The 23,078-nt window shown below is 55.6% G+C and overlaps 1 protein-coding gene across 2 annotated transcripts; it reads right to left on the bottom strand.

Annotated features, from left to right (window-relative positions):
- Window positions 1–1,422: 1,422 nt before the first annotated feature.
- Window positions 1,423–22,788, bottom strand: KCNH6 (potassium voltage-gated channel subfamily H member 6). Of its 2 annotated transcripts, XM_047833849.1 has the most exons (13): window positions 22,713–22,788; window positions 21,652–21,882; window positions 16,409–16,570; window positions 16,101–16,306; window positions 12,290–12,715; window positions 10,688–11,087; window positions 9,452–9,651; window positions 9,016–9,268; window positions 5,700–5,893; window positions 4,087–4,171; window positions 3,362–3,530; window positions 2,444–2,630; window positions 1,423–2,164 (listed from the first exon to the last, which is right to left on the bottom strand). In XM_047833849.1, the coding sequence occupies exons 1-13, from the start codon at window positions 22,786–22,788 to the stop codon at window positions 1,880–1,882; spliced, it is 2,874 nt and encodes a 957-aa protein (XP_047689805.1). In that variant the 3' UTR covers window positions 1,423–1,879. The 2 variants fall into 2 exon arrangements, with proteins under 2 accessions (XP_047689805.1, XP_047689806.1); XM_047833850.1 differs by lacking the exons at window positions 1,423–2,164; window positions 2,444–2,630 and having other exon boundaries at window positions 3,418–3,530; window positions 4,087–4,167.
- Window positions 22,789–23,078: the final 290 nt, after the last annotated feature.

The raw sequence follows: 23,078 nt of genomic DNA, 5'->3' as shown, positions 1-23,078 counted from the left end.
TATTTTGTAATGTTTATTTAATATTTATTTTTAATGTTTAATTTTGAGAGAGAGACAGACAGAGTGTGAACAGGGGAGGGGCAGAGAGAGGGAGACACAATCTGAAGCAGGCTTCAGGCTCTGAGCCCTCAGCACAGAGCCCCAGGCAGGGCTCGAACTTGTGAACCGTGAGATCATAGGATCTGAGTTGAAGTCAGTCGCTCAACAGATTGAGCCACCCAGGCGCCCATTCATTCTTGTGTTTTTGAAATGAATGATGTTGGCTCAGGGCACCTAGGTGGCTCAGTCCATTGAGCGTCTGACTTCAGCTCTGGTCATGATCTTGTGGTTCTTGAGTTCTAGCCCCGCATAGGGAGGGCTCTGTGCTGACAGCTCAGAGCCTGAAGCCTGCTTCAGATTCTGTGTCTCCCTCTCTCTGCCCCTGCCCTGCTCTCTCTCTCTTTCAAAAATAAACACTAAAGAATTTCTAAAAAAATAAATAAAATGAATGATGTTGGCTCTCAAATCACTATGCTATTTGTGTCTAAATATATTGGTATAAATAAAGCAATTTATACAGTATCAATAGTCACAATACACTGGAAATAACATGTTTGCAACTATTTAAACTTATCAATGAGATACTTAAAATGTCAACTTAAAATGTGGTGGGCGGGGGATTCATTTTCAAAATTCTTTCAAGGAGTACCAAAAAAGGACGGAAGGCCAGTGGCCAGGTACTTTTTGGACAACAGCCCATCTCATTGGAGTAGTTAACTGCAGAGTTCTCAAGCCAGACCATCTGGGTAGAAATTGCTTCCTTTGTTAGGTAAGATTCTTTTTTCTTTTTAATCAGAGTATAACTTACACATAGAAATGCACTGTTTTCACAATCTGATATACACGTATGTAAACAGCTCCTAGATCAGGAAGCAAAACAGTACCAGCACCCCAGAAGTCCCCTGCATGCTTGGGTGAATTTCTTAGCCTCTCTCTGCTTCTGATTTCTCATCTCTAAAGTGGGGCTAGTAATACCAACCCCACAGGGTTGTTGTGAGGCTTCGATGAAGTAATGTCTGCAGAGCAGTCGGCAGGGACTTGGCACAGAGGGAGCACTATGGACATGTCATGGTTCTTGATGGTGACCAAGTCAGAGACTCTCTGTTTCCCTTTACCCCAGCCTGGCAAAAAGCCCCATGCTCCTGGGGCTACTGAACCCAGCAGAGCACTTTCCGGTACCCCCCCCCACACACACAAATCCTTGTGAGAGGGATTTGGAGAAGACCACAGCTGTTGGAGTCACAGCACAGTCAAGGACCTGATGACCCTCAGGTAAGCAACACACCCAGCCTAACATGAAATGTGCAGACTTTATTAGCTGTGAGACATTCCACTGCCCGCTAGAGTCCCAAAGGTCATCATAGAACCATGAGGGGCAGAGCGGCTGGGGGCTGGAACTCTGTGCTCTGATGTGTCCACTACAGTGGACACTTTCATCTCCAGTCGGTTTACAGGCTCTATGGCAGGAGGTCTCACTAACCTTGGATCCTGGTCCGTGAAGCGGTGGATAGTTCGGAGCCATAAGGAGTAAGTTTCTCATACAGATCAGAAACTTCTCCTTTTTTCACCGACCTCTCTGTCCTGTAAGCTACCTCCACCCCTGAGCCTCCCCACTCTCCACGAGGCCTACTGTCTAAATAGGGCCCTGGAGGAGTCTGGGAAGGTCCTGACCATCTTCACCCATGCCATCGTTGGTCACCTGGGTTGGCAGTTTGTAGCTATACTAGAAGAATGAATGGTTTTCAGAGGCCAATTTGGCAGCTGTCTGCCTCCCCTAAATCCTTAACTTTCACCCACCTTCAATCCCCTCATATTATCTCTATCTTGGGGTTCAGTGGCTCTAACTCCTGGCCAACCCAGGATCTGAGCCATGTCTCTGAAACTCCAGCTGCTTAGGGACGGGGCCAAGGCGCTCAGGAAGGGAGGGAAAACGGGGACCACAGATGAGTCCCTGTACCTCCAGGGGATGCAGAGGTGAGGCTAGGGGTGACAGAAGCCCCTCAGGCTGCTCCTGTTCCAGGGACAGTGTGAGAATTTTGTCTGTTGCCATGACCAGGGGAGGCACCCCGGAGGAGGAGTTCTTTTGCTTCAGCCTACACTTGTTCAAGTCACCACAGCCTGGGACCTGGGAAGGGCAAGAGAGGGGGAGGACACCAGCTTCAGGGATGGGAACCGGCAGAAGCTGGGTCCCATTGCCCTTGCCCCAGCTGTGGGGTCTATAGTCACAATCTGGGCTTTTCCACCACCTGTCCAGGCTCCTTGACTGTGACTCAAAACATAAAAGAGGACAGCAGAACCCATGGCTGCTCTCAGAGCACAGAGGCCGTGGGCCTGATGTCACAGTGAGAAGAAGACGTGTAGTTGTCTCCAGGAAAGGCCCTGGGGAATCCCTTCACTTGCTCACCTGTGCAGGGGGCAGACCACCCTGGGGCAGCCTAGTTCCCGGACTCTGAGTGGTTGAGGCCACGGGAAACAAGGCCAAGTCATTGGAGGTAGGGGCTCCTAGAATGTAGCCAGTGTGGCCCTGGGGCAGGGGCTGCTGAAGGAGCTGTAGGATGCGGCTGAGGTCTGAGGACATGCGGGACTCCAACCTGCCAGACAGAACCCCACAGTCAGGGTCAGGGTCAGGGTCAGGGTCAGGGTCAAGACAAGGGAGAGCTGTTCAGGTCCCGAGAGCAGCTCTGGATTTTGTAGCCTGCATGCCATTCCTGCTGGATGGAATGGCACCCTGGGACCTACCTGAAACTCTTTCCCTGGTACACTCCACAGGCCCTGCTGAAATTTCCCTTAGCACGTCCCTGACTTCAATAATGACAGTGACCAGGCACTGTGCACACATCATTTTGTCCTCATAAGGAAGCTTTGATATGGGTATTTTGACTATCCCCATTTCATGAAAAGGCAAATGGAGGCTCAGAGTGCTTAAGTAACTTGTCCACACTCTTGCTGGTAAGTTGCAGAGCCAGGTTTGGAGTTCAGGACCATACTGCCCAAGCCCTCACTCTACCACCACGGTCCTGCCATCCGCAGGCCACATGCCCTCTCCAAGGGACTATGGAATTTGTTTCTGTACCAGGTTATTCCCCTATTCTAAGAAGGCTTCCTTGCCTGTTCTGCGGTTTGCTAGGACAAGCCATCCAAGGAACCAGGCTTAGTGACTTAGGGATGGGGAGGCCTGCAACTAAAGAGGGCTAGTCATTCTAAAACCCGCAGGGCACTCAGTGTGATGTCCCTGAGCCACCAAGAGGGGGCACTCGTGCCTAGCCCACTGCTGGCTGTGCTCTCTGCAGCCACCCCTATCCTAGTCCCAAAGGGCACTCACCTGTTCATCTGGGCCTGAAGCTGCTCCAGCCTGGAGCCTAGCTCCCGAGGCCAGCAGTCTGAGTCTCCCTGAGGGTTTGGGGGGCTGTCCCTTGGCCTTGGGGGCATTTGATGCAGCAACTCAGGCCAGAGGCCAGATGCATCTGAGATGCTCAGAGAAGGGGCTGCAGCTGCAGGAGGGAAAGGGAAGAGTGAGCTTCCGTCTAACTGATTCCGCAGACCTGACCAGAGCCCATCTTCTTCCCCTACCTGTCCTGGGAACACAGGTTAGGAGAAGTGGATCTCTTTACCTGAGTGCCCTGGAGTACAAGGTCCTGTCCCCACAGAGGTCGGACTTCCAGGTTCCAGAAGGCTGTAGCCCTGGGAAGGGGGCTGGAACCCCAGCTTGGGGGCTGGCTGGGTGGGGACATTCTAGCCCTGGCCTCACTGTCCAAGGAGGTGCAGTCCAGCGAGTCCCCTGGAGCTTCTATCTGAAACCTCATTGGGCTGGCCTGTATCCACCCCGGGGGACAGCCCCCATTCAGGCTCTGAGGACCCAGGGGGAGGAAGGAGACAAGGGCCTCTATCACTGAGCCTAGAGAGGGAGCCCCTCTCCTCTCATCAAGGGGCTGGGGAGACCTCTCCCAAGATGAGGCAAATTGGGAAGGACATGAAAAGGGGAAGGAGGCTGGGCAGGGGCTTCAGGCTGGGGCGAGACAGACACTGGTGGCAGATGGCTTTGCTCACCTGACTGGTTGTCACTGAGGAAGAAGCCTTGGTGGTCCTGGCTGCCTGGAGCTGGTTGGGGTGATGACTGGAGACCCCCGCCTGCCTTGTGGGGAACAAGAGCATCAAGTAACAGGTACCAAAGCTGGGACAAGGCCTCTTTGTTCTCCCCTGCACCCCCTCCTGAGGCCCTTGTGACAACTAGGTGAGAAAGTGGTGACAGGTGGCCGGGTTCCCCCTGAGGCTCCAGACAGCTTCCTACAGGTTCTCTCCTGCGTGGGTGGGCAGGAGACAAACAGAGGCTTGGAGATGAGCAGATGCCCCTACAGAGTCTTGGAAGAGGCTGCCTTGAGCAGCAAGATTTGGGGGTGGGGGCATACAGAGGAGGTGTTCTTGCAGTCCTTCCTTTCCTGAATGCCCTGGTGCTGCTGTCCTCAGCTTGGGCTACTGGGGAGTTCCCTCCAAGGAGACTGGGTCTGGAATCCCCAATCCATCCAGGAGGTACCCTCAACAGCACGCTTGGCAGACCACCCTCTTGGCACCATGAGACTTAGGGGTGGGATGCCCAGGGGCAACAGATGTCCCAGGCCATGGAGACCACATCCCTCTTGCCCGGTGTCCGGCCACTGAGCACTCGGGCCACCTGATGGCTCCGAGTGGCTAGGGCCCCCAAGGCAGCATCCTTACAAGATGTCCCCTAGACCAGATCAGGTGGGAAGAAGAGAGGCTGGGGGAGGGGAGACTAGCAGAAGGGACAGGGTGAGGAAGGCTGTCCATGGCAAGAAAACCTGCCTCGGCATCATCCTCCAGATGCTGTGCATGGGGCCTGAGCCAGCAGAGCCCCTCCTCCTGAGGCTGGGGGTGGGAGGTGCAGCCCCAGGGGGCCTCCGCCACTGTTGCCCCCGCCAGACACAACAGCCCCCTCCTTCTCACTAGCTGACTCCAAACCCCCTCCTCCATACAGTCATGTCCGGGCACTCCAGTTTACCAGCTGTCCCACTCCTTGGTAACCCTGAGCTCCACAGACATTTGGTCTCCCCACACACCCTCGTGACTTCCTTGGTTATTGAACTACACAACTCTTTATTTTCTCTGAGTTGTTATAATCTTCTCCACTGAGTGATAAGCTTAGGAGGAGAGGCTCTACCACTTGTTTACACGCCTGGGACCTAGGGATGGCAGACACCCCTTCTTCCAGCTTGGTGCCATTGGGTGCCCGGGTTGTGGAGCCGCACAAACTTGGGTCTACATTTTGGCTCTGCCATTGACTATGTGGTGGTATGGCTTTGGTCAATTTATCATCCTCTCTGACCCTTAGTTTTCTCATCTGGAAAGTGGGGAAAATAACACTAAGTGCAAGGTGAAGACTAAAAGAGATCATGTACAAGAAGCCCAGTGCTCAGCATGGGTGTTGGTGCTTGATAATTGGTAGCTATCATCATACTTAGCATTATGTTGGCCGTGGCAGGCACAGAAGAAATTGTGGTGAAGGACGCAGGATGGGGTTGAAAGGAAGGGAGGTGGTCAGATGGGTCCCCTCCGTCCAGGCAGGCCAAGTGCTCAGCAGCCTCCACTCCCCATTACCAGCTGGCCAAGGACCCCTACCCACCCTGGCCCACCCAGCCCAGACTCACGTCCCGCAGGTTGAAGGTGACTTCCAGCTTACTCCAGAAGCTGTCTGCAAACGCAGGGTACATGTCCAGCACCTCCAGCAGGTCTGCCCGCTGGATCTTGTGCAGGTCACAGTAGGTCAGGGCCCGCACATCTGCACTGGACTTGCCAGGCCGGGCATGAAGGCTAATGGGCTCCCCAAAGATGTCGTTCTTTCCTGCCAGCCAGAGGGGCAGGGGGTCTCTCCAGGGTCTGGCTCCAAGCTCTCTTCTGAAGAGCCTCCCTGAGGGCCCCTTGGCCGTGAACTCCTCCCCACCCCACCCCACCCCCAACCTCAGGGATCCTGCCAGGCTTTGGCTTGGTGCTCAGGGATCAAGCTCTAGGGACAAGGTTGGATGTGCTGGCCGGGAGTCAGGGGGTGGGAGTTGGATGCAAAAGCTGCCTTTCCTTTGTTCTCTGAGCTCTGCAGAGGCCACATACCCTCCCAACATGTGGGTCCCTTGCCTCAATCTTCTGGCCTCCTAGGACCACCCTCTGTCAGAGTCCCGCTCCTATTTTCCATGGCTTGTGGCACTGCCCCTATCCACCCCCCTGCTCCCCAACTCCAGGAGACAGTGGGCAGGAAGAGACACTAAAGGTCCCTGCTCAAACTTTTCCTCTCTCCTCAGCCTGGTGGTACTGCAAGAGGGCAGGGAACCCAGGGCCAGGGGCACCCAGCTCCCCCAGGGCAAGGCCTGAGGCCTCTGTCTCTTTGTGTTCCCACTCCCTACTGTGGGGCCACATAACCAGCATGGCCCTGGCAGAGCACGCCTGAGAAAGTCACTTCCCCTTTCTGGACCCCAGTGTTCTTATCTCTAAAATAAGTATAACTGTATCTGTCTTGCCCCACTGGACTGTCCAGAGGCACAGACGTGATGCTTGAGAAAATGCCTCAAATAGCAAGAGGCACCAGGCAGATTGATACAACGCATTGGGACAGACGGATGTCCCAGGGTAGACATAGGCTGGTGATACTTGGGGCATGTGGCAAAGATATTGGGCCCTCCTGGTGTCAGGGCCACTGTGCTGGCCACAGTGAATGGGCATGAATAAGATGCTCTCCCACCCACAAGGAGCCTCAAATCCCTACAAGGCAGGCACATAAGCAACCAATTAGTTTACAGATGATCTATAGAGACTTAGAACAGGGAGAACCAAGAAGTAAGGGGCTGAGGAGGGGGGACGGGCTACCAGGAGTGGTAGGGGCAAGGAGGAGGGGCGTACAGAGGAAGTGAAGCGGGGGCTGGGTTGTGACCATGAGGCTGGCTGGGCCCCCAGCAGGAAGGCCATCAGAGCAGAAGAAACAGCTGTGAGGTCAGAGCTGGCTGGCAGAGAGTCTAGGGCCGGGGTACCAGGGACCATGATTGCTTTGACGTCCACTCCCCCACAGGAAAGTCCAGCCCCTCAGCCTGGCGATACCAACCAGAAGCGCTAATGGTTTGCATGGACAATGATGGATGGAAGTCAAGACCTGTTGCCCACGAGAACAGGATCAAAGGTCATTCACAGAGGAGGGGGACTGAGGCCCAGAGAGGGAAGGGACTCACCAGAGTCACATATGAAACCCATAAGCACAAAATCTGGGCAACATTATAAAATGATGGTTATCCAGTAGATGAAGGATTATGATCTAATGTTCATTTCCACTCAGGACAAAATAGGAGGATTTCAGGTCTCTAACTGAAACTTAAAATGGACTGGCTTCTTAATTATTAAATAGAATTATTGTCCTTCTCATGTGGATGAAACTTCTAAGGTAGGCTGGAAGTGAGGGAAGGTCTCACAGAGGAACCCCTGTCTTGAGCCCAGCCTTGAAGGATGACTGGGGTCTTCCAGGCAGGTGTTCCAGGCAGAGTGGCAGCACGTGCAAAGGCAGGGAGGTGTGACAGGGACGGCAGTAGAGAACTAGAAGTAGTTTGTATGGCTGGAGCATGAAGTACCGGGGGAGGGTGGCAGGATTTAGGGTGGCCAGACTGGGGAGGACTATGCATGCTGTCATCAGGGGTTTACATGGGTCTTAGGGGTCATGGGGAGCCATGGGAAGATTTTGAGCAGAGGAGGAGTATGCGCAGATGTGAATTTCAGGTCACTGGCAGAAGATCGAAGATGAGCTATGGGGGTAGTCCAGATTCAGGGACACAGGAAAAGGAAGGACATGGTGAGGGCTGGAGCCAGGCAGGGACAAGGAGACAGGTGTGGTGTGGGAGACAGGTGTAGGACACAGAGGTATTAATGAGGGGAACAAACAGGAGTCTGTGGCTGCCTGCATGGTGGGGGTGGGGCAGGAAAGGAGAAGAGTGCTCCCTTGGTTGACTCCCAGGTCTCTAGCCCCAGCAATGGATGGTTCAACAGTGATGGAGATTCTGAAGGAGCAGCTTCTGGGGAAAGATAATGATTTCAGACTGAGACATGTTGTTTGGTCTGTCTATGGAATATAGGGTGGCTTTACCCAGGAAGGAATGGAATATTCTGTTCTAAGGAGAGATTGGGGTCAGAACAGAGCTCTGGGGGGCCTGTGGCATATATGAGGCTGAGAGCATGGGAGCAAGGAGGTAGTTCAGGAGAGGGTGGAGGGTGAAGAAAAGAAAGCAGAGCCCACACTTGGTGAACACTAGTCGAGGGCAGGCCAAAGGGAGAGGACTAAACAGAGGAACTGGGCGGGGAGGGAGGGGGTGCTGTCCAGTGGGGTTGGAGGAGAGCCCAGCCACAGAGACCAAAGGAGGGAGAGGCTGACATCCTGATCAGGGTCTTGGGGTGGGCTAACATCAGGGAGAAGGCAAGGAAGATGAGAATCATCTCAGAGAGGTGAAGTAACCTGCCCAAGGTCACATAGTTGGTAAGTGGCAGAGGCCGTGTGGGCCCCAAATCTGTCCCCTGTCCAATGCTCATCTCATTCCTGCGAAGTGTCCAGCTGTCCCTGTAGCTGCAGTGAATGAGCTTGGGGTCCTCCCTCCACCCAAGCCAAACCTTTGCCCTCTCACACTGAGCTCCCCAAAAGTGGAAGAAGGTAAGAGCCTTCCTGGACTTCGGAGTTAGACGCATAGCCCTTGAATCCCTGTTTGGCCACTTGCCAATGTGACCTCTCTGAGCCTCTACTCCCCTACCAGGAAAATGGAACCTGTGGTAGGGGTTTGTTTTAAGGATCCGGTGAGCTGGGCGTAAAGCTCTCTGTTGCTCATGCTTACATGGCAGGCCGGTAAAAGGTGCCACCATCATCATTAGGAATGGAGTAGTCCAGGCAGGACACGGCTAGTTCCACTACACCCACCCTACCGGTCTGGCCCTTCCTGCCTGACCCACCTAGGATGGCCACGACCACGTCGTCACGCAAGATCTCGATGGAACCTCGGGAGATGAAGTAGAGCGTGGAGAGCACATCGCCGAGGTGCACCAGCGTGTCCCCAGGCGGTGCGTGCGTGGTCTTGAACTTGACCGCCAGCGCGCGCAGGCAGCCCTTGCTGGCGCCGCGGAAGGCTGGGCAGTGCTGCAGCAGCGCGCGGTGCAGGTGCAGGCAGATGTCGGCCTGCAGGCACTCAGGGAAGCCCTTCAGCACCTGCGAGGGGGGCGGCCGCGTCCAGGGTAGTGCAGCTGGGCTTGGGGCTGGGGGAACGGGGTGGGGAGGGGTCTGGGGACGCCCTGTGCCCGCGGGCCCTTGGCCTCCCCTGGGACACTTAGCCAGAGCTGGGACTGGAGCTGGATCGCCTGCCCCACCAGAGGCAGGGCGGCGGGCTCTCACCGCGTTCATGTCAATGCCGTTGGTGTAGGACCAGGCGTGCTGGAAGTACTCTTCCAGGCGCTGCCGCAGCGGGTTGGGGATCTGGTGGAAGCGGATGAACTCCTTGACTCGCAGCATCTGCGTGTGGTAGCGGGCAGTGCCCGAGTACAGACGCTGGATGATGGCAGACACGTTGCCAAAGATGCTGGCGTACATGAGGGCTGGAGTGAGGCAGCGGGGGGTGCAGGGAATGAGCTCCTCCACACCCCCACCAGGCCATCGCACCCCAGGGCATGCTCCACACCTCCTTCTCCCTAGGAGTCCTCTGATCAGGGGCCCCTCTGTCTAGGGCCAAGTCAGAAGTGCCCAAAACAGCGCCAGGGCACACGAGGGACAAAGGCCCCGGGCTTCCTGCCGTCCTCCCTCTGTCCTGTGTCTCTTGGCATCTTGCTGGGCCCAGAGGCCAAACTCCTGAGAACTAGGGCAATGATTTTTTTTTTTTTCTAGTACAGATTTGTTTTCTCCTTCAGGTTGTAGAAAAGCATCATAAAGGGAAAACTCTTGGTCTCTGTTTTCACCCATTTTTTTTTCTCGTTGTTTTTGTTTCTCTGGGCTTTCACATCTCTAAATACTCTGAACATGACAACTTAATCTACGTGTAAACTTCCACACTGCCTCTTGTGTTCCTAGACCCAGTGTCTTAGGAAGCAGGCAACACAGTGCAGAGCCTGGGAACATACACAGCCAGAGAAGCTGGCCCCCTGGGATGAAACTGGGTCTCTGTGTAACCCCTGGAAAGTTAGGACCTTCAGGTTCTTGGTCTGTAAACTGGGCTTGTAATATAGCCCCCATAGGCTAGTGATGAAAACAAAATGTGCACCTTTGATAGGCACTTAGAAAAGTGCCTGACAGGGCAGCTGGCTTCCCGGTGTGTGACCTGTGCTAAGAAGGGCCCTGCTCGGTTCCATGCTCAGCTGTCACCATTCTTGAAATCTTTCAGACTTTTTAAATAAACGGCCCTACATTTTCATTTTGTTCTGGGCCCTGCAAATCATGTAAGCTGGTCCTGGTCCCTGGCACATAGCAAGGGCTTGTAAGGGTGTTGAGTTTCATGCATGGTAGGGGCACCTATGCAAAATTTCACTGTGCTCTGTGCTTAGTATTTGCCCATTGCACCCAATGTTACTATATTATGGCTCATTACAAAACTGAAACTTGAATGCCAGGGGTCAGGCCCAGGCATGAGGGGCCACTCACAGCCGATGAGCATGACGCAGATAGAGAAGACCTTCTCAGAGTTGGTGTTGGGGGAGACATTGCCGAAGCCCACGCTGGTAAGGCTGCTGAAGGTGAAGTACAGGGCCGTGACATACTTGTCCTGCACTGAGGGGCCAGAGGCCGGGTCGCTGCCGTTGTAGCGCTTGCCAAGCTGGGCGCCCAGGCTGTCCAGCCAGCCGATCTTGGGCTCCAGGTAGGGCCGCTCCACGTTGCCGATGGCATACCAGATGCAGGCGAGCCAGTGTGCAATGAGTGCGAAGGTGCACATGAGCAGGAAAAGCACGGCCGCTCCATACTCAGAGTAGCGGTCCAGCTTCCGTGCCACACGCACCAGCCGCAGCAACCTCGCCGTTTTCAGCAGCCCGATCAGGGTTGTGGTCTGGCGGGGCAGGAAGGGGGCCATGGGGCCAAGGGTCAGCCCTTGAAAGGCTGCACTTAGGGCCACGCTTGTTTACTTGGGCATATGGTCACACAGTCATTCAACAAACACTTATGGAGAACCTGCTCTGGGCTCTTGGCCGGTGAAGCACAGTGCAGGACCTTAAGGAGCATTCAGCCTAAAGCTCAAAACAGTGTTATAGTTGCTAGGACAGAAGTCCAGGGGAGTGCAGAGAAAAGGGAGATCAATTCTGCAGGTGCAGGGCAGGGGAGGCTTCATAGAGGAGGTGACACATGAGCTAAATCTTGAGTGATGAGGCTGAGTCTGCAGGCGGACAGGAGGGAGAGTGAAAGGCATTCTAGGCACAGGGAACAGAATGAGCCAAGCAAGGCATGGGGGTGTGAAATGGCACAGCCCACATGGAAAACCAAGTGCAGCGCTGCTGCCTGGAGTGCATAGCAGAAGAAGAGTGATGAGGAATGAGCCTGGAAGGTGTGCACGGGCTGCTCCCATGGGCCTCAAGGTCCCAAATGAGCTTGGTTTTGGGAGCCATGGAATGTTCTGCAGACAGTGTCAGATGAGTGATCTTGAACTGGTCCTGGCTTCTGTGTGGAAGGGTGAGGCTGGCAGGTGAGGCTGGCAAAGGGTGGGTGTGGGAGCAGGGAGTCATGATGGATACCTCTACTCTAGCTGGACAGGCTGTTGGTGGGGGGGTGACTGGAACAGAATGGAAAGTTCAATTCAAGGAGGTGGGGCAAAAGGGGGGACTAGAAGCTATGAGAAGAGCTTGCAAATAAGAGCCTGCAAATACCTTCATGTCAGCTATGGGGAGCCAGTGGGCATAGTGGAGGGTCAGGGGGTGAGAGGGGGGTCAGGCTGTCTTGTGGGAACAGCCCATAGCTTCCCTTTCCAACTCCAGGGTAAGTAGAAGCCAGCATGAGGGCATGCGAGGTGGCTGCCCATCCCAGAAGGGGCAGAATTCTGGAGCATAGGGAGGGCATCCAGGCCTAGGGGACAGCCTTGGCTGGTCATTCTCCAGGGCTGGGAGATGACACACGTCCTAGGCCGCCTTCCCACCTCCACCTGCTTTGGCAAAGGCACCCCAAACCAGATCTCTCATGCCAGGGCTGTGGGGCTGGGAGGCCCAAGGGCTGGGGCACAGGGGACGGCCACAGCAGATGGCCTGAATGGGGTTTGCTCACCTCATCAGAGCCGGTGCGGAAGATGAGAAGGTCAAATGGGATGGCAGCCACCATGTCAATGAGGAACCAGCCCTTGAAGTAGTGGATGGCAATGCGGCGAGGGTGGCTGACCACCTCGTCATTGGTGTTGACGTAGGTGGTGCGGAAGTTGATGACAATGTCCACAACGAACATGATGTCTACGATGAGGTCCACCACAGTGAGTGGACTGCAGGTGTAGCCGCAGTCCATGCGTTGAGATTCATCCTGGTCGCTGAGCAGGAAAGCGGCCGAGTAGGGCGTGAAGATGGCTGTGTAGATGACCAGCAGCAGGATGAGCCAGTCCCACACGGCCTTGAAGGGGCTATAGTGCAGGAGGGTCCCGCGGTGGATGCGTGGCGCCTGCAGCTTGTACTCCGGCAGCACGTCCGCGCCCAGGGACAGAACCTGGGGGTGGGGGCCATAGGGCAGTCAGCAGGGTGTCCACTGCTAGTGAGACAGGCCTGGGAGGGATGAAGACTTAGGGGTGAGGCCTGGGAAGGAGGCTGTGGGAGAGGGTAGGTGAAGAGGGCTGTGGAGGACAGAGGGGATGAAGCAAAGATGGGATAGAGTGTGTATGAGGCAAACTCATAAGGGGACAGGTGTATTGGGAGGAAGTGGGCTACAAGAGGAGGGGTGCAGCTTTGTTGCATAGTGACCCCAGGTTCAAAGCTCACCAATTCCCTCACAAACAGCCATCTTCGAGTGGAGACAGGGCTAGGTCAGGGGTGAGGGGAGGGAGGGGGATTTAGGCTCAGGGTCATTTGTGGTCATGTTCCAGAGAAGAGCCTAAATTGAGGGGGTAGCTGGGGGTCCAATCCTCTTTGGTGGGTTTGGGAGGTTCCCAGTGGCCAAGATTCCTGATGGGAACAAGTCACTCCCAGAATAGCCCCTTCATTCCTGAAGACCTTGTGGAACCTAGACCAGCGAGGGCCCTCCTTGGGGCCCACTTGCAAAGCCTTCATGGAAAGAGTCAAACTTGGGGGCGTGTAGCTAATCTGAGCCTTTGACAGGTCCTGGGCACCAGGGAGGTCCGACTATTTTGCACATGTCCAAGGGGGGTTTGTATGAGAGAGAGAGAGTGAGAGCTAGAGAGAGAGAGAGAGAGAGAGAGAGAGAGCATAAGCAGAGGAGAAGGGCAAAGAGAGAGAGAATCCCAAGCAAACTCCATGCTCAGCGCAGGGCTTGACCCCACAACCCTGGGACCATGACCCAAGCAGAAATCAAGAGCTGGACACTCAAGCAACAGAGCCACCCAGCCTCCCCCAAGAGGGTTTTGATCATTACTTTCAGCTGAGCCCCCTCTGCTCTGCCCCTCCCAACCCTGCCTCGGAGCTTACAGTCAACGTAGGGTCACCAGGCCCAGCCCAACAGACCCAAGCTCTACCCAGCTACCCATCACAAGAAACAGCTGGAGCATCAAGAAGGGCATGCATTTTGAAGCCAGGCCTCCCAGGTTGATCTCAGGTCTGACATTGCTCTAAGTCTCAGGGCAAATTTTATGGCCTCTATGTGCCTTAGTTCCCTCATCAGCAAAATGGATAGCAAAGGACAACCAACTCCTTAGCATCGTGATTAAATGAGATGGCACATCTCCAAGGCACGTGCTGATCTATGAGGATTCCTCCTCCCTGCTCATCCTGTGTCAGGCACTGCCCCAACAAGGATGGAACCTGAGGGGTGTCCCACTGACCCCTCCACCACCGCTGGATAGGCACTGGCAGATGGCTCTGGCTTGAGAAAATCTGCAATATAAGGTTCTGACCTTGCAAACGAGACCAATTAACAGATGATGTCACCATAAGGAAGATCCATCAAAGGGCTGTTTTCACCTTGTGGGTCCCTGATTAGCCATCTAAATCCCTAGAAGGGGTCACAGTGTCCCCACCCTACAGTGACCCCCTGCTCCGCTTTCAGGTCTGAGCTCCTATTCTGCCTCTCAGGAAGCCTCCTCTCACCCTCTTTCTTGATTTTTCCCTTTGTCCCCTGTAAACACCCCTGAACACACTGCTCCACTTAGTCTACATGGAGGCTCAGCTGAAGGGAATGACCTCAGTCAACTGAGCTGAATGAGCACTGAGAGCTTGGGTCGTTAAGCCATTCCTCTCCTTCCCTGGCTGCTCAAGACCACACCAAGACGGAACAGCAAAGCATAGGGCTTGTCTCAAGGCAGCACAGTTTCAGAAGGTCAGGGGTGGGTGACAAGAGTATGTCCACTTCCTTAGGCCCCCAGACAGAGGTGTCATCCCCCTATCACACAGACTCCATACTTTCCCACTGCCTCTGAAGCCAGCATGAGGACAGTTCCCAGTGTTGCCCAGAGCTGCAGTGTCCTCAGGATGTAGGAACTCAGGTATGAGGTCCCAGCCCTCTGAGCCCTGGTTGAGGCCAGAGTGACTCTTCTGCTCTGGGTCCCTGCCAGCTCCCTCCCCTGAGCTCTGTCAGACGCCTCTCCCACCTTAGGGCCCATATAGGGGAGCGAGTAAAGCCAAGACTAGTTGGGGCAGGGTGGGGGGGGGCAGGATAGGAGCAGTGGGTTGGGTGGGGCAGGGACCACAGTCCCCAGCCAGGCCTGTCAGTCTTCATGGGCGGCTCTCCAGTCTACCAGCCCCCATAACCCCTGTGCCAACTTGAGAGCCCTGGGGTGAGTGGCCAGGTGGAGTCCCTCATGGTTGGGCCACTGGGCCACCCTGCCTGATCTCTATGGGCCTGGCCCTGCAGCTTGTGGTACTTCCTTCTCCAGGGTTCTGAGTGTGGGGAGGGGCTGGGTCACAGGGAATTTCCATCCCACCTGCTCCCTCACAGGCTGTGATTCAGGCAAAAGGGGGCAGGGAGGAAAAAGAACTGCTCCCATCCCTCGTGAAGCCAAAGCCTCCCAGAAATTTGGGTGCAGGCCCTCCCTGCCCCCCATGACCTACACTTCCTTGCTCAGCCCTGGCCTAGCCCCTCTTGATGCCTCCTGGGGACTGTACTACTCAATGTCAAAAGAATGTCAAAAGGTCCAATTCTCTGCACATGAGAGCTCTGGGACCCAGAAAGGGCACAAGGTCCCCTGTCCAAGGTCACACAGCAAGTCAGTGTCAGGACTCTGGTCATCTGAACCTCAGGCAGGGCTTTTGCATTTCCCTCTAGGATGGTTAGGTGGGGATTGGAGCCTCAGGCCCCATGCAAAGGGACATGGGGGTCAGCTGAAACAGAGAACCCAGGGAGGTTTGCCTTGGGCTGGCCAAGGAGGGGCTGAAGGGGAGGGAGGCATTCAGGGCCTGATCTCCGGGAAGCTGCTCAAAGAGAGCTAAAGATTCCAGGGCCATCTCCCCTCTGCTTGGATTGTAGGAGGCTCCTGCTGTGTGTTGGGAGGTGGGGGAACAGGGGCAGGAGTAGGGCTGGGGCCTCCCTCCATCCTTCCTCCTCTTTCCCTCTCAGAGTGGCGCTGACACTTCTCTCCACTTCTCTTTCTCTGTGACTGGCAGAGCCTTGGACAGGCCCCCATGGTGGCCTGTGTATTCCCCCATCCCAGGCTCCTCCAGACCTAAGATGTGGCACTATTCACAGGCCCTGCTGACTCTGACCTCCTCATGCTCCACCACCTGGATGGTGGCCTCAGGGTAGGCCTTTAGGTCTAAGAAATCAGACCCCAGCAGGACAGGAGGCCTGGGGCTCAGACCAGACCTCTGGGGACTGGCCAAGCTGACTGCCTCTGCCACTCCCAGTCCCAGAGGAGCCCAGACCCCAAGCCTGAGAAGGGACCTTCAAGGCCCAGCACAGCCCCGCCCACCCTGCCTGTGGCCCGCACCTGGGTGACCTTCTCGGTGACGTTCTGGGTCCGCTCCACCACCTTGTGTGGTGCGATGATCTCAATCTCTGTCGTGGAGCCCGAGCGGTGCTTCTCCAGGTTGAACTCCACAAAGTTGAGTGTGAACTGCGGGATCTGGCTGATGGTCCTGTACTTGACCCTGCCTGTGCCAGGACCCTGTGCACCTGGCCTGCCATGAGAGCCCTCTGAAACCAGGCCCAGGGTCAGAGCAGCCCAGGCCAGGGGACCAGCTGCCCCACTGGGGGCCCCCATTCACCCCTCCCACCACTACCTGCACCCCACCTTACCGGAGCCCAGGAAGCTCTGGGACAGCAGGCACTGGGACAGGCTGCGGCGCTCGCTCTTGGCCAGGAGCTGGGCCAGATCCTCGAAGTTGAGGATGAACATGATAACGGCTCCATCCTCGTTCTTCACAGGTACCACGTCCACCAGGCATCGGAAGCTGGAGGCTACAAACACCATCGGGAGGGGTCACAGAAAGGATCTTCTCCGGCAGTAACCTGGCCAGGGGAAGCCAGGGAGGGGGCTGGGTTGAGGTCAAGGGCAGCCACGAGGTGAGGAGGCCTGGACTATTGGGCAGAGGGTTGGTGATGCTGTCTAGCAGGTGTCCTACCCACAGGCCAGAGGTGGGGAGAGCAGCTTAGCTGCTCATTAGGAGATAATGTAGCATCAGGCCCAAGTCCACACTCAGCCCTCAGCTCAGGGCTTAACCTTGAGGTTTGCTTCTGTTGTAATTAAAGCTGAGCAGATGGGGTGGATTAAGTGGGGAGGTGAGGTCGGGCATTCTACCCCCACGTAGCTCTGGCCGACCCTGGGTTCAGCTCCCATATTCCTGTCCCACGAAGATGCCGCCCACACCCCTTGCTGGAAGGAACTCGCTGTTGAGAACACACTAAGTGCTGTGTCCTGAGTCAGTTGGCACTTTAGGCCTCAAGATCCATAGTGGTGGCTAGTGGATCCTCAGGGGGCAGATATAGACCCCCATTCTGCAGAGCCTGGGGTTCTGAGAAACTGACTGGCTGGTGCTAGAAGGGGACATGGAGTGGGGTTCCAAGCACACAACAGCTCTCAGCACACAACAGCTGGGGCAAGGGAAGGGACTGGTCCAGGATGAGGACACTGGAGTGAAGGCCAGGCTGCTGCCCCAGGACTCAAAGGCACTCGGGGTCCCTAGGCAGAGATGCTGGGACTGGGGAGCAGGCAGGGCAGTGACCTGGGGTCTGGAGAGGGAGAGAGATGGCAGGGTGGGGGCAGGCCAGGACCCACTCTCCCGCCCTCTTGGGCAGCTTAGACCTAGCCATTGACCACTGTTCCTCTTTCTTAGCTTCAGGGTCTCCCATCCACATAGGTGGGTGGGACAAATCAAAGCTAAGTCAGCCACACACACCCAGAGCCCAGCCTATGGGCTGAGTGGGTAGGTGGATGTCCCATAAGCCCCCTCTCCATGGTACCCAGTGGTCCCATGTCCCTGAGCTCAAACTGTTGGTGGGTATCAGGCCCAAAGGGCAAGATACTAAGGGGCAGGGGCCTCAAGTAAATATGCAAATCAGAAGGCGGAGCTGCCATCCCTTCAAGGGCAGGTTTGCACCTGTCTCATTTTTGAGGGGTCAGCACCTGTCCCAGGTGTTGTTTGTTGAGTGAGTGAATAAAAGAATGAGTAAATGTGAGTGGGTGGGAGGCCGGTTGGCAGGAACGTTGCTACTTTGGGGTCCGTTAGAATCGCTCATCCCCCAAAGCACCTCCTCTACTATCAGTGCAGCCGAGCCGCCCTCATCCTCCCTCCCACCTTCCTCTCCAGGAGCAGGAATCTCCTGGATCAGATTCCCGGACTCCCAGGCACCAAGCAGCCATCTGCCAGCTGCTGCACTGGGCCCCGGGGGAGATATCCACACCGAGGAGAGGCCACCCACCTGCCTCTGTGACCACTCCTGGGCTCACAGTGCTCTAGGCTCTGCGGCCCAGACCAGAACTGGGTACTCTTGTCAGCCGGGGACATGGAGGGGCTTGGACACAGAGACCTAGCCAGGAAGTCTCCTTGGCCGGTGGTCTGAGACACTCCCCCCAAGGCCAGATTGTCTCTTCGCTCTCTGGCACTACATAGATTTTGCCTGGCAGAGGGCAGAGAGAAGGCAGCACTGGGCAGAGGATCAAGGCCTCCAGGCTCTCTATGCTGCTGGGGGCTGTCAAGGCCCCATCTTCAAGTGGCTGGACTGACCCACTGATGCTATCTTTGGAAAACTGAGGCTGGGAACAGACCAAAGACCCATCATAGCAGTGAGGGCTACATGGGAGCTGTGCGTGGCACCCCATGCCCAGCCTTCAATCTTGCTGCCTGTAGGGTGGGCAGAGACAGGAGGCTGTGAGGATTTGGCAAGTTCAGAGCATCCTTTCCCCCCATCCCTAGGCTGTCCTTGCTCACAAGTAACTGTGTCTGGGCGACCAGAAGTGGGTGAGTGTGTCACCCCAGTTGTGCCCAGGAATGGCAGTGTCCCTGTGCTCTTGTCCCATTGCTGGAGGAGGAGCCACAGTCTCTGCCTTGTTCTCCCTTCCGAGGGCTCCTCCCAGTGCCCACCTCTTCTCTGACCAAGTGCAGCAGATTTGTCTGCCCCCTGGTTCATAGTCCTTCTCTCTGCTCTTCTCTGCCTTTTGGATTGCTCCTTCCTTCAGTTTCTCATTGTTCCAACCCCCTCCCCCTCCCAGCCCTTGCCCCTGTTCTGCACAGTCTCCTTGCTGTCTATCACCCCCATCTCTTTATGCCCACACCACCCAGGGTTGCAGTGAGCCTTCAGGGAGGAGCTGGTGCTACAGAATGCTGCCACTAAGAGGGTGGCTGGTGAGGGCGGCCTCCTGCTTGGTGCTTCTGGTATTCATGGGTAAGTATGTGGAAAACATTGGAGGCCTCTAACCTAAGCCCTTGCCCTCTCCTCCTCATTGAGAGCTGAGGACTGGAGGAGCCCCAGGCATCCTCTAGTGTGGCTTGGAGATTAGGAAACTCTCTGGTGTGGGGAAGAGGACCTGACCAGGCAGGCAGGGCTGGGCTCCTCTGGTAAGTGCCCAGTGGGGGCAGAGGTAGAGGTGGGAGAGCTCTCCATCCCTCCCTCCAGACTCTCATTAGTTCCAGTCTTGTGACCATCCCCATTCTTCCTTATCTGTTAGGCTCTTACTTTTCCTAGTAAAGGCAGATGGAGGAAGATCCAGGTTCTCAGGGGTCTCTGAGCCCTATCTCATGCGATAATTTTGCCAAGTGCCCTGGCTTCTTTGAGTCCAATTTTGTGCAGCTGTATAATGTGGAGATAAATGGACACAGACCTTTCATTTTGACTTGGAGAACTGTCAGTGGATTACCCTTTTAGAGGAAAAGAGGATTATAAATAAACCAGCTAGAGTTCTGTTCAGGACCCTTTTCCACCTCGCTGGAGTCAGGGGGAGGGAGTAGGAAGAGATATTGACTTGAGTAGGGAAGAAATCACCATCAGGATGCCAGTCAGCAGGACTAAAGGATATATGTGAATATGATAAAAAAGAATCATGTGGTCAGATTGGACCATAAGGTGAACATAAGTTATCTGGGTACCACATCGTTTCCTTAGGGTAATGCAGGCCAAGAAGCTCTTTTTTTCTGGGTTTCAGGCCAATCTCGGGCAAGTCCACGTAGTCAAAGGCTTGGGTAACAGGACAGAGAAGGGCTTAGGGTTGGGTGGGGTAGACTGGGGGCATCAGGTATGTGGTAATGTTCCATTTTCACTGAGGGCCAGCCTCCAAGACTGGGTCCTGGGGTCTCTTCTGATAGCTGGAGGATGCCAGCAGTGTTCTGAAAACCTGAGTCCTGATCTCAGAGGGCTGATACTTGGTCTTGATCTTTGCCCCCTGCCCAGGAACACGCAGTGTGCTGTAGAGACCCTAAGAGACCTGATCTGATGTCCCCGGGAATCTGAGAAGAGCCTATATACCACTCTAGGGCCCAGGTAAAGCTCTGGGGTCAAAGACAAGGAACTGTTGTCTCTCCCCCTCCCCCCATTTCCTGCGGTCCCATCCTGTTCTCTGAGGACCCTTCTCACTCCCCTGGCTGTCACCTCCTCCCTGAAATGATGTGAGGAGGTGAGGTCACAGCTTTTAAAAATATTCTGACTTCATTAACCCTGTGAGTGCTACCAAAGTTAGCCAGATTCTTCCTAGTCCCCTAATCACTACCCCTGCATCTGTTTGGTTGGTAGCAGCAGTAGACAGCTAGGGGGACAGCCAGGATCTGCCCATGAAGCACCCTGGAAGCCCTTAAATGCAAACACACACACACACACACACACTCGCATGTGCACTCATGTTCACACTTACATTCATGCTCCATACACACTCCAGGCCCTTGGAACCCAGGCTCTCAGTACCCTTCAGTCCCAATCCAAAGGAACATGCCCTTTGTCTATACTCAGATGGCCCTCATGCCTGCCTTTTCCAGATGTTCTGCGGTTGGAGTAGAGGCAGTTGGGGTCCTTTTTCCCCTCTCGGTATTACAGAGAACAAATATCTCGAGTAAAAAAAAATCCAGACTTGGGTTCTGGCCCCAGGTTGGATCCCAGCAGTAGGATCTTGGGCAACTCCCTCCTTTTTTCTTGGGCCTTGGTTTCTTCATCCATGAAATGAAGGGATTTATCTAAGCCAGTGGTTCCTAAATTTGGCAGAACATCAGAACCGCCCAGGAGATTTTTCCAAATGCACCTGCTTTGGCCTCAACTCACACCTCTGAGCCAGCCTCTCTCTAGGGAAGGTGTGTTTTGGAAAACATGCCCCAGGTAATTCTAATGCAGAACCAGGTTGAGGGGGGCATTAATCCAAGTGATTTCCAAGGGAATTTCAGGATCCTAGTTCCCACTCATCTCTCCCTTCCTTCCTGCCCACTGTCTCTGAGGTCCTAGGGGGAAGGTCTTAAAGGGCTGCAGAGCTCTGTTCTCAGCCCCTGCCCCATGGTTCTGTTCTGCTTGCGATAAACATGGGCTGGCAGTGACATCCCAAACTGGATGAACCTCTGGGTCAGGACAAACTGCAGGACCTATCTCTCTAAGGATCTGGGGCTGAGTGAGCCGGGTCTACTGTTTCCCAGTCAGCAGCACCCAAGCCTTGACTGCCCACAGAGGCCTTGAGGGGGTGACTCCTCCCCTAATCCCCAGAGCAGACGGAGATGAGGAAAGGTTAATTTTCGTTCCAGCTGCCTGACAGCTGGGGCTGACAGTGACAGAGTGGGCGGCCAGGAGACTGGGGACATGGGGGAGGGATGGTGGAGCGGGAGGCCCTGCCTGGGGTGAGGACCAGTCAGTGAGTCAGCCTGGTCTCCAGCTTCTGAAAAGGACCTCAGAAGGCACTGAAATCAATGCCCATTGCTTCCTCCTGCAGATGAGGAAACTGAGGAACAGAGAGGAGACAGGATTTGTCCCAGCCCTTTGGTCCCTGGGTCAGTGGCCTCCCAGTTGGCCACTCTGGCTGAACAAGAGAAGGACAGAGTCTGCCTTGCAGAACCCATGGCCCAAGGGAGCCTCACCATCTTTGCGGTAGTAGAGGATGTCCACCTTGCACTCCTCTGTCCCCAGTAGGGCCTGCGCTAGACGGGACATGGCACTGCGTGGGGTATTGGGGCCTGTGAGGAAGTCACAGGTGCACGGTCGCTGCATCACCTCCACTCGGGAGTAGCCAAAGAGTTCACAGAAGCCGTCGTTGCAGTAAATGATGGCACAGTTCTCCATCTGAGCATTGGCGATCAGGAACTTCCGACCTGGGGTGGGATGTGGGAAGCCCATGGCAACCAAGATTGGGCAGCAGGGAGGGAAAGATCATAGGGATTCTTGACAGCGGTGAGGGGATGTCTAGATGGGGGAGCAGAGGAGTGACCAGAATGAGGTAGAGGAGAAGTGAGGTCTGGTGGGGGTGGGAAGACCTAGGTGGCTAGAGTCAAGGGGGGAAGGTCATGGGACTTTGAAAGTAATGAGGGGGGGTGGTTCGGATAGGGGATCAGAACAGTGACCAGAGAAGTTGGGGAGGGGGAGTCAGGCCTGGGGATGGTGGGGAGACCAGGGCAGTAATGGGGTCAGTGAAGGAGGAAAGAGGCCCAAGGCTTCCTGGAGTCAGCGCAGGGAGTCAGGAAGAAGGAGTAGGGATGTGACCAGATAGGCCCCAGGCCTGAAGAGAGCTCTTAGAAAGATTAGAGTGGTTACACCCAAGAGGCAAAAAGGAGGGAGTCAAGGAAACTTCTGGAGAAAGTGTGTGGGGGTGGGGGGTGTCAGGAGGAGGAAGAAGGACAGTGATAGAAGGGGAAGTCAGCGCTTGGGGTACCAAGAAATCAACTCAGGGGAGGAGGGTGGGGCTGCAGTCTGCCCCTCCTGCTTCAAAAGAGAGAGTGGTATTGAAGCAAGTGGAAATCGCTGGAACAGAATGTGTCCGGGGACATTAGAGCATTCAGCATCAGTACCCCGCTCCCCCACCCCCACCCCCACCCCCCCCCCCCCCCCCGCCCCGCTCCATTTGAAGTAAGTAAAGGGGTCCCGCCACTCCTGCCACAGAACCAGGACTTCAGATCATTCCCCCCACCTCAATGCACAGACTCACTCTGGCCCTCGAACTTGCGGATGATGGTGTCCAGGTACGTGTTTTGGGGTGCGACGTGGCCCCTGCGGACAGGCATCTTTTGGCCGCGGCCTCTCCCCGGAGCCACCAGTGCCCCGGCTCCCTGCGTCTCCGTCTGTTTTCGGGCTCAGCGGCGTCCGGTTCCGGGTGGGTGCCTCCTCCGGGGAGGGTCGCGGGGCTCCGTGCCCTGCCTGCCCGCCTGCGTCTACCCTCCCCTGCCCTGCACAGCCCTCCCTGACCGACCGCGGCCGTACCTCACTCCCTCTGCTCCCGCCCCGGAGCTGTCCGCGCCGCGGTGCTGAAAGAAGTAGCGCGGCTGCGGGGCGGAGTTCGCGGGGCGGGTGCAAC

The sequence above is a fragment of the Prionailurus viverrinus genome, chromosome E1 (genome assembly GCF_022837055.1).
Source record: "Prionailurus viverrinus isolate Anna chromosome E1, UM_Priviv_1.0, whole genome shotgun sequence".
In the NCBI taxonomy this organism is placed as follows: Eukaryota; Metazoa; Chordata; class Mammalia; order Carnivora; family Felidae; genus Prionailurus; species Prionailurus viverrinus.
This window is presented reverse-complemented; position numbering and strand designations above follow the sequence as displayed.

What these genes read in the sequence shown, in the direction of transcription:
- KCNH6 (XM_047833849.1), bottom strand. Translation starts at nt 22,788, where the DNA reads ATGCCTGTCCGCAGGGGCCACGTCGCACCCCAAAACACGTACCTGGAC. An exon ending in CCAGAGCTTCCTGGGCTCCG is followed by an intron (nt 16,307 to 16,408) that starts GTAAGGTGGGGT and finishes GCCTGGTTTCAG; the next exon opens with AGGGCTCTCATGGCAGGCCA. An exon ending in ACGGCATTGACATGAACGCG is followed by an intron (nt 9,269 to 9,451) that starts GTGAGAGCCCGC and finishes CCCCCCTCGCAG; the next exon opens with GTGCTGAAGGGCTTCCCTGA.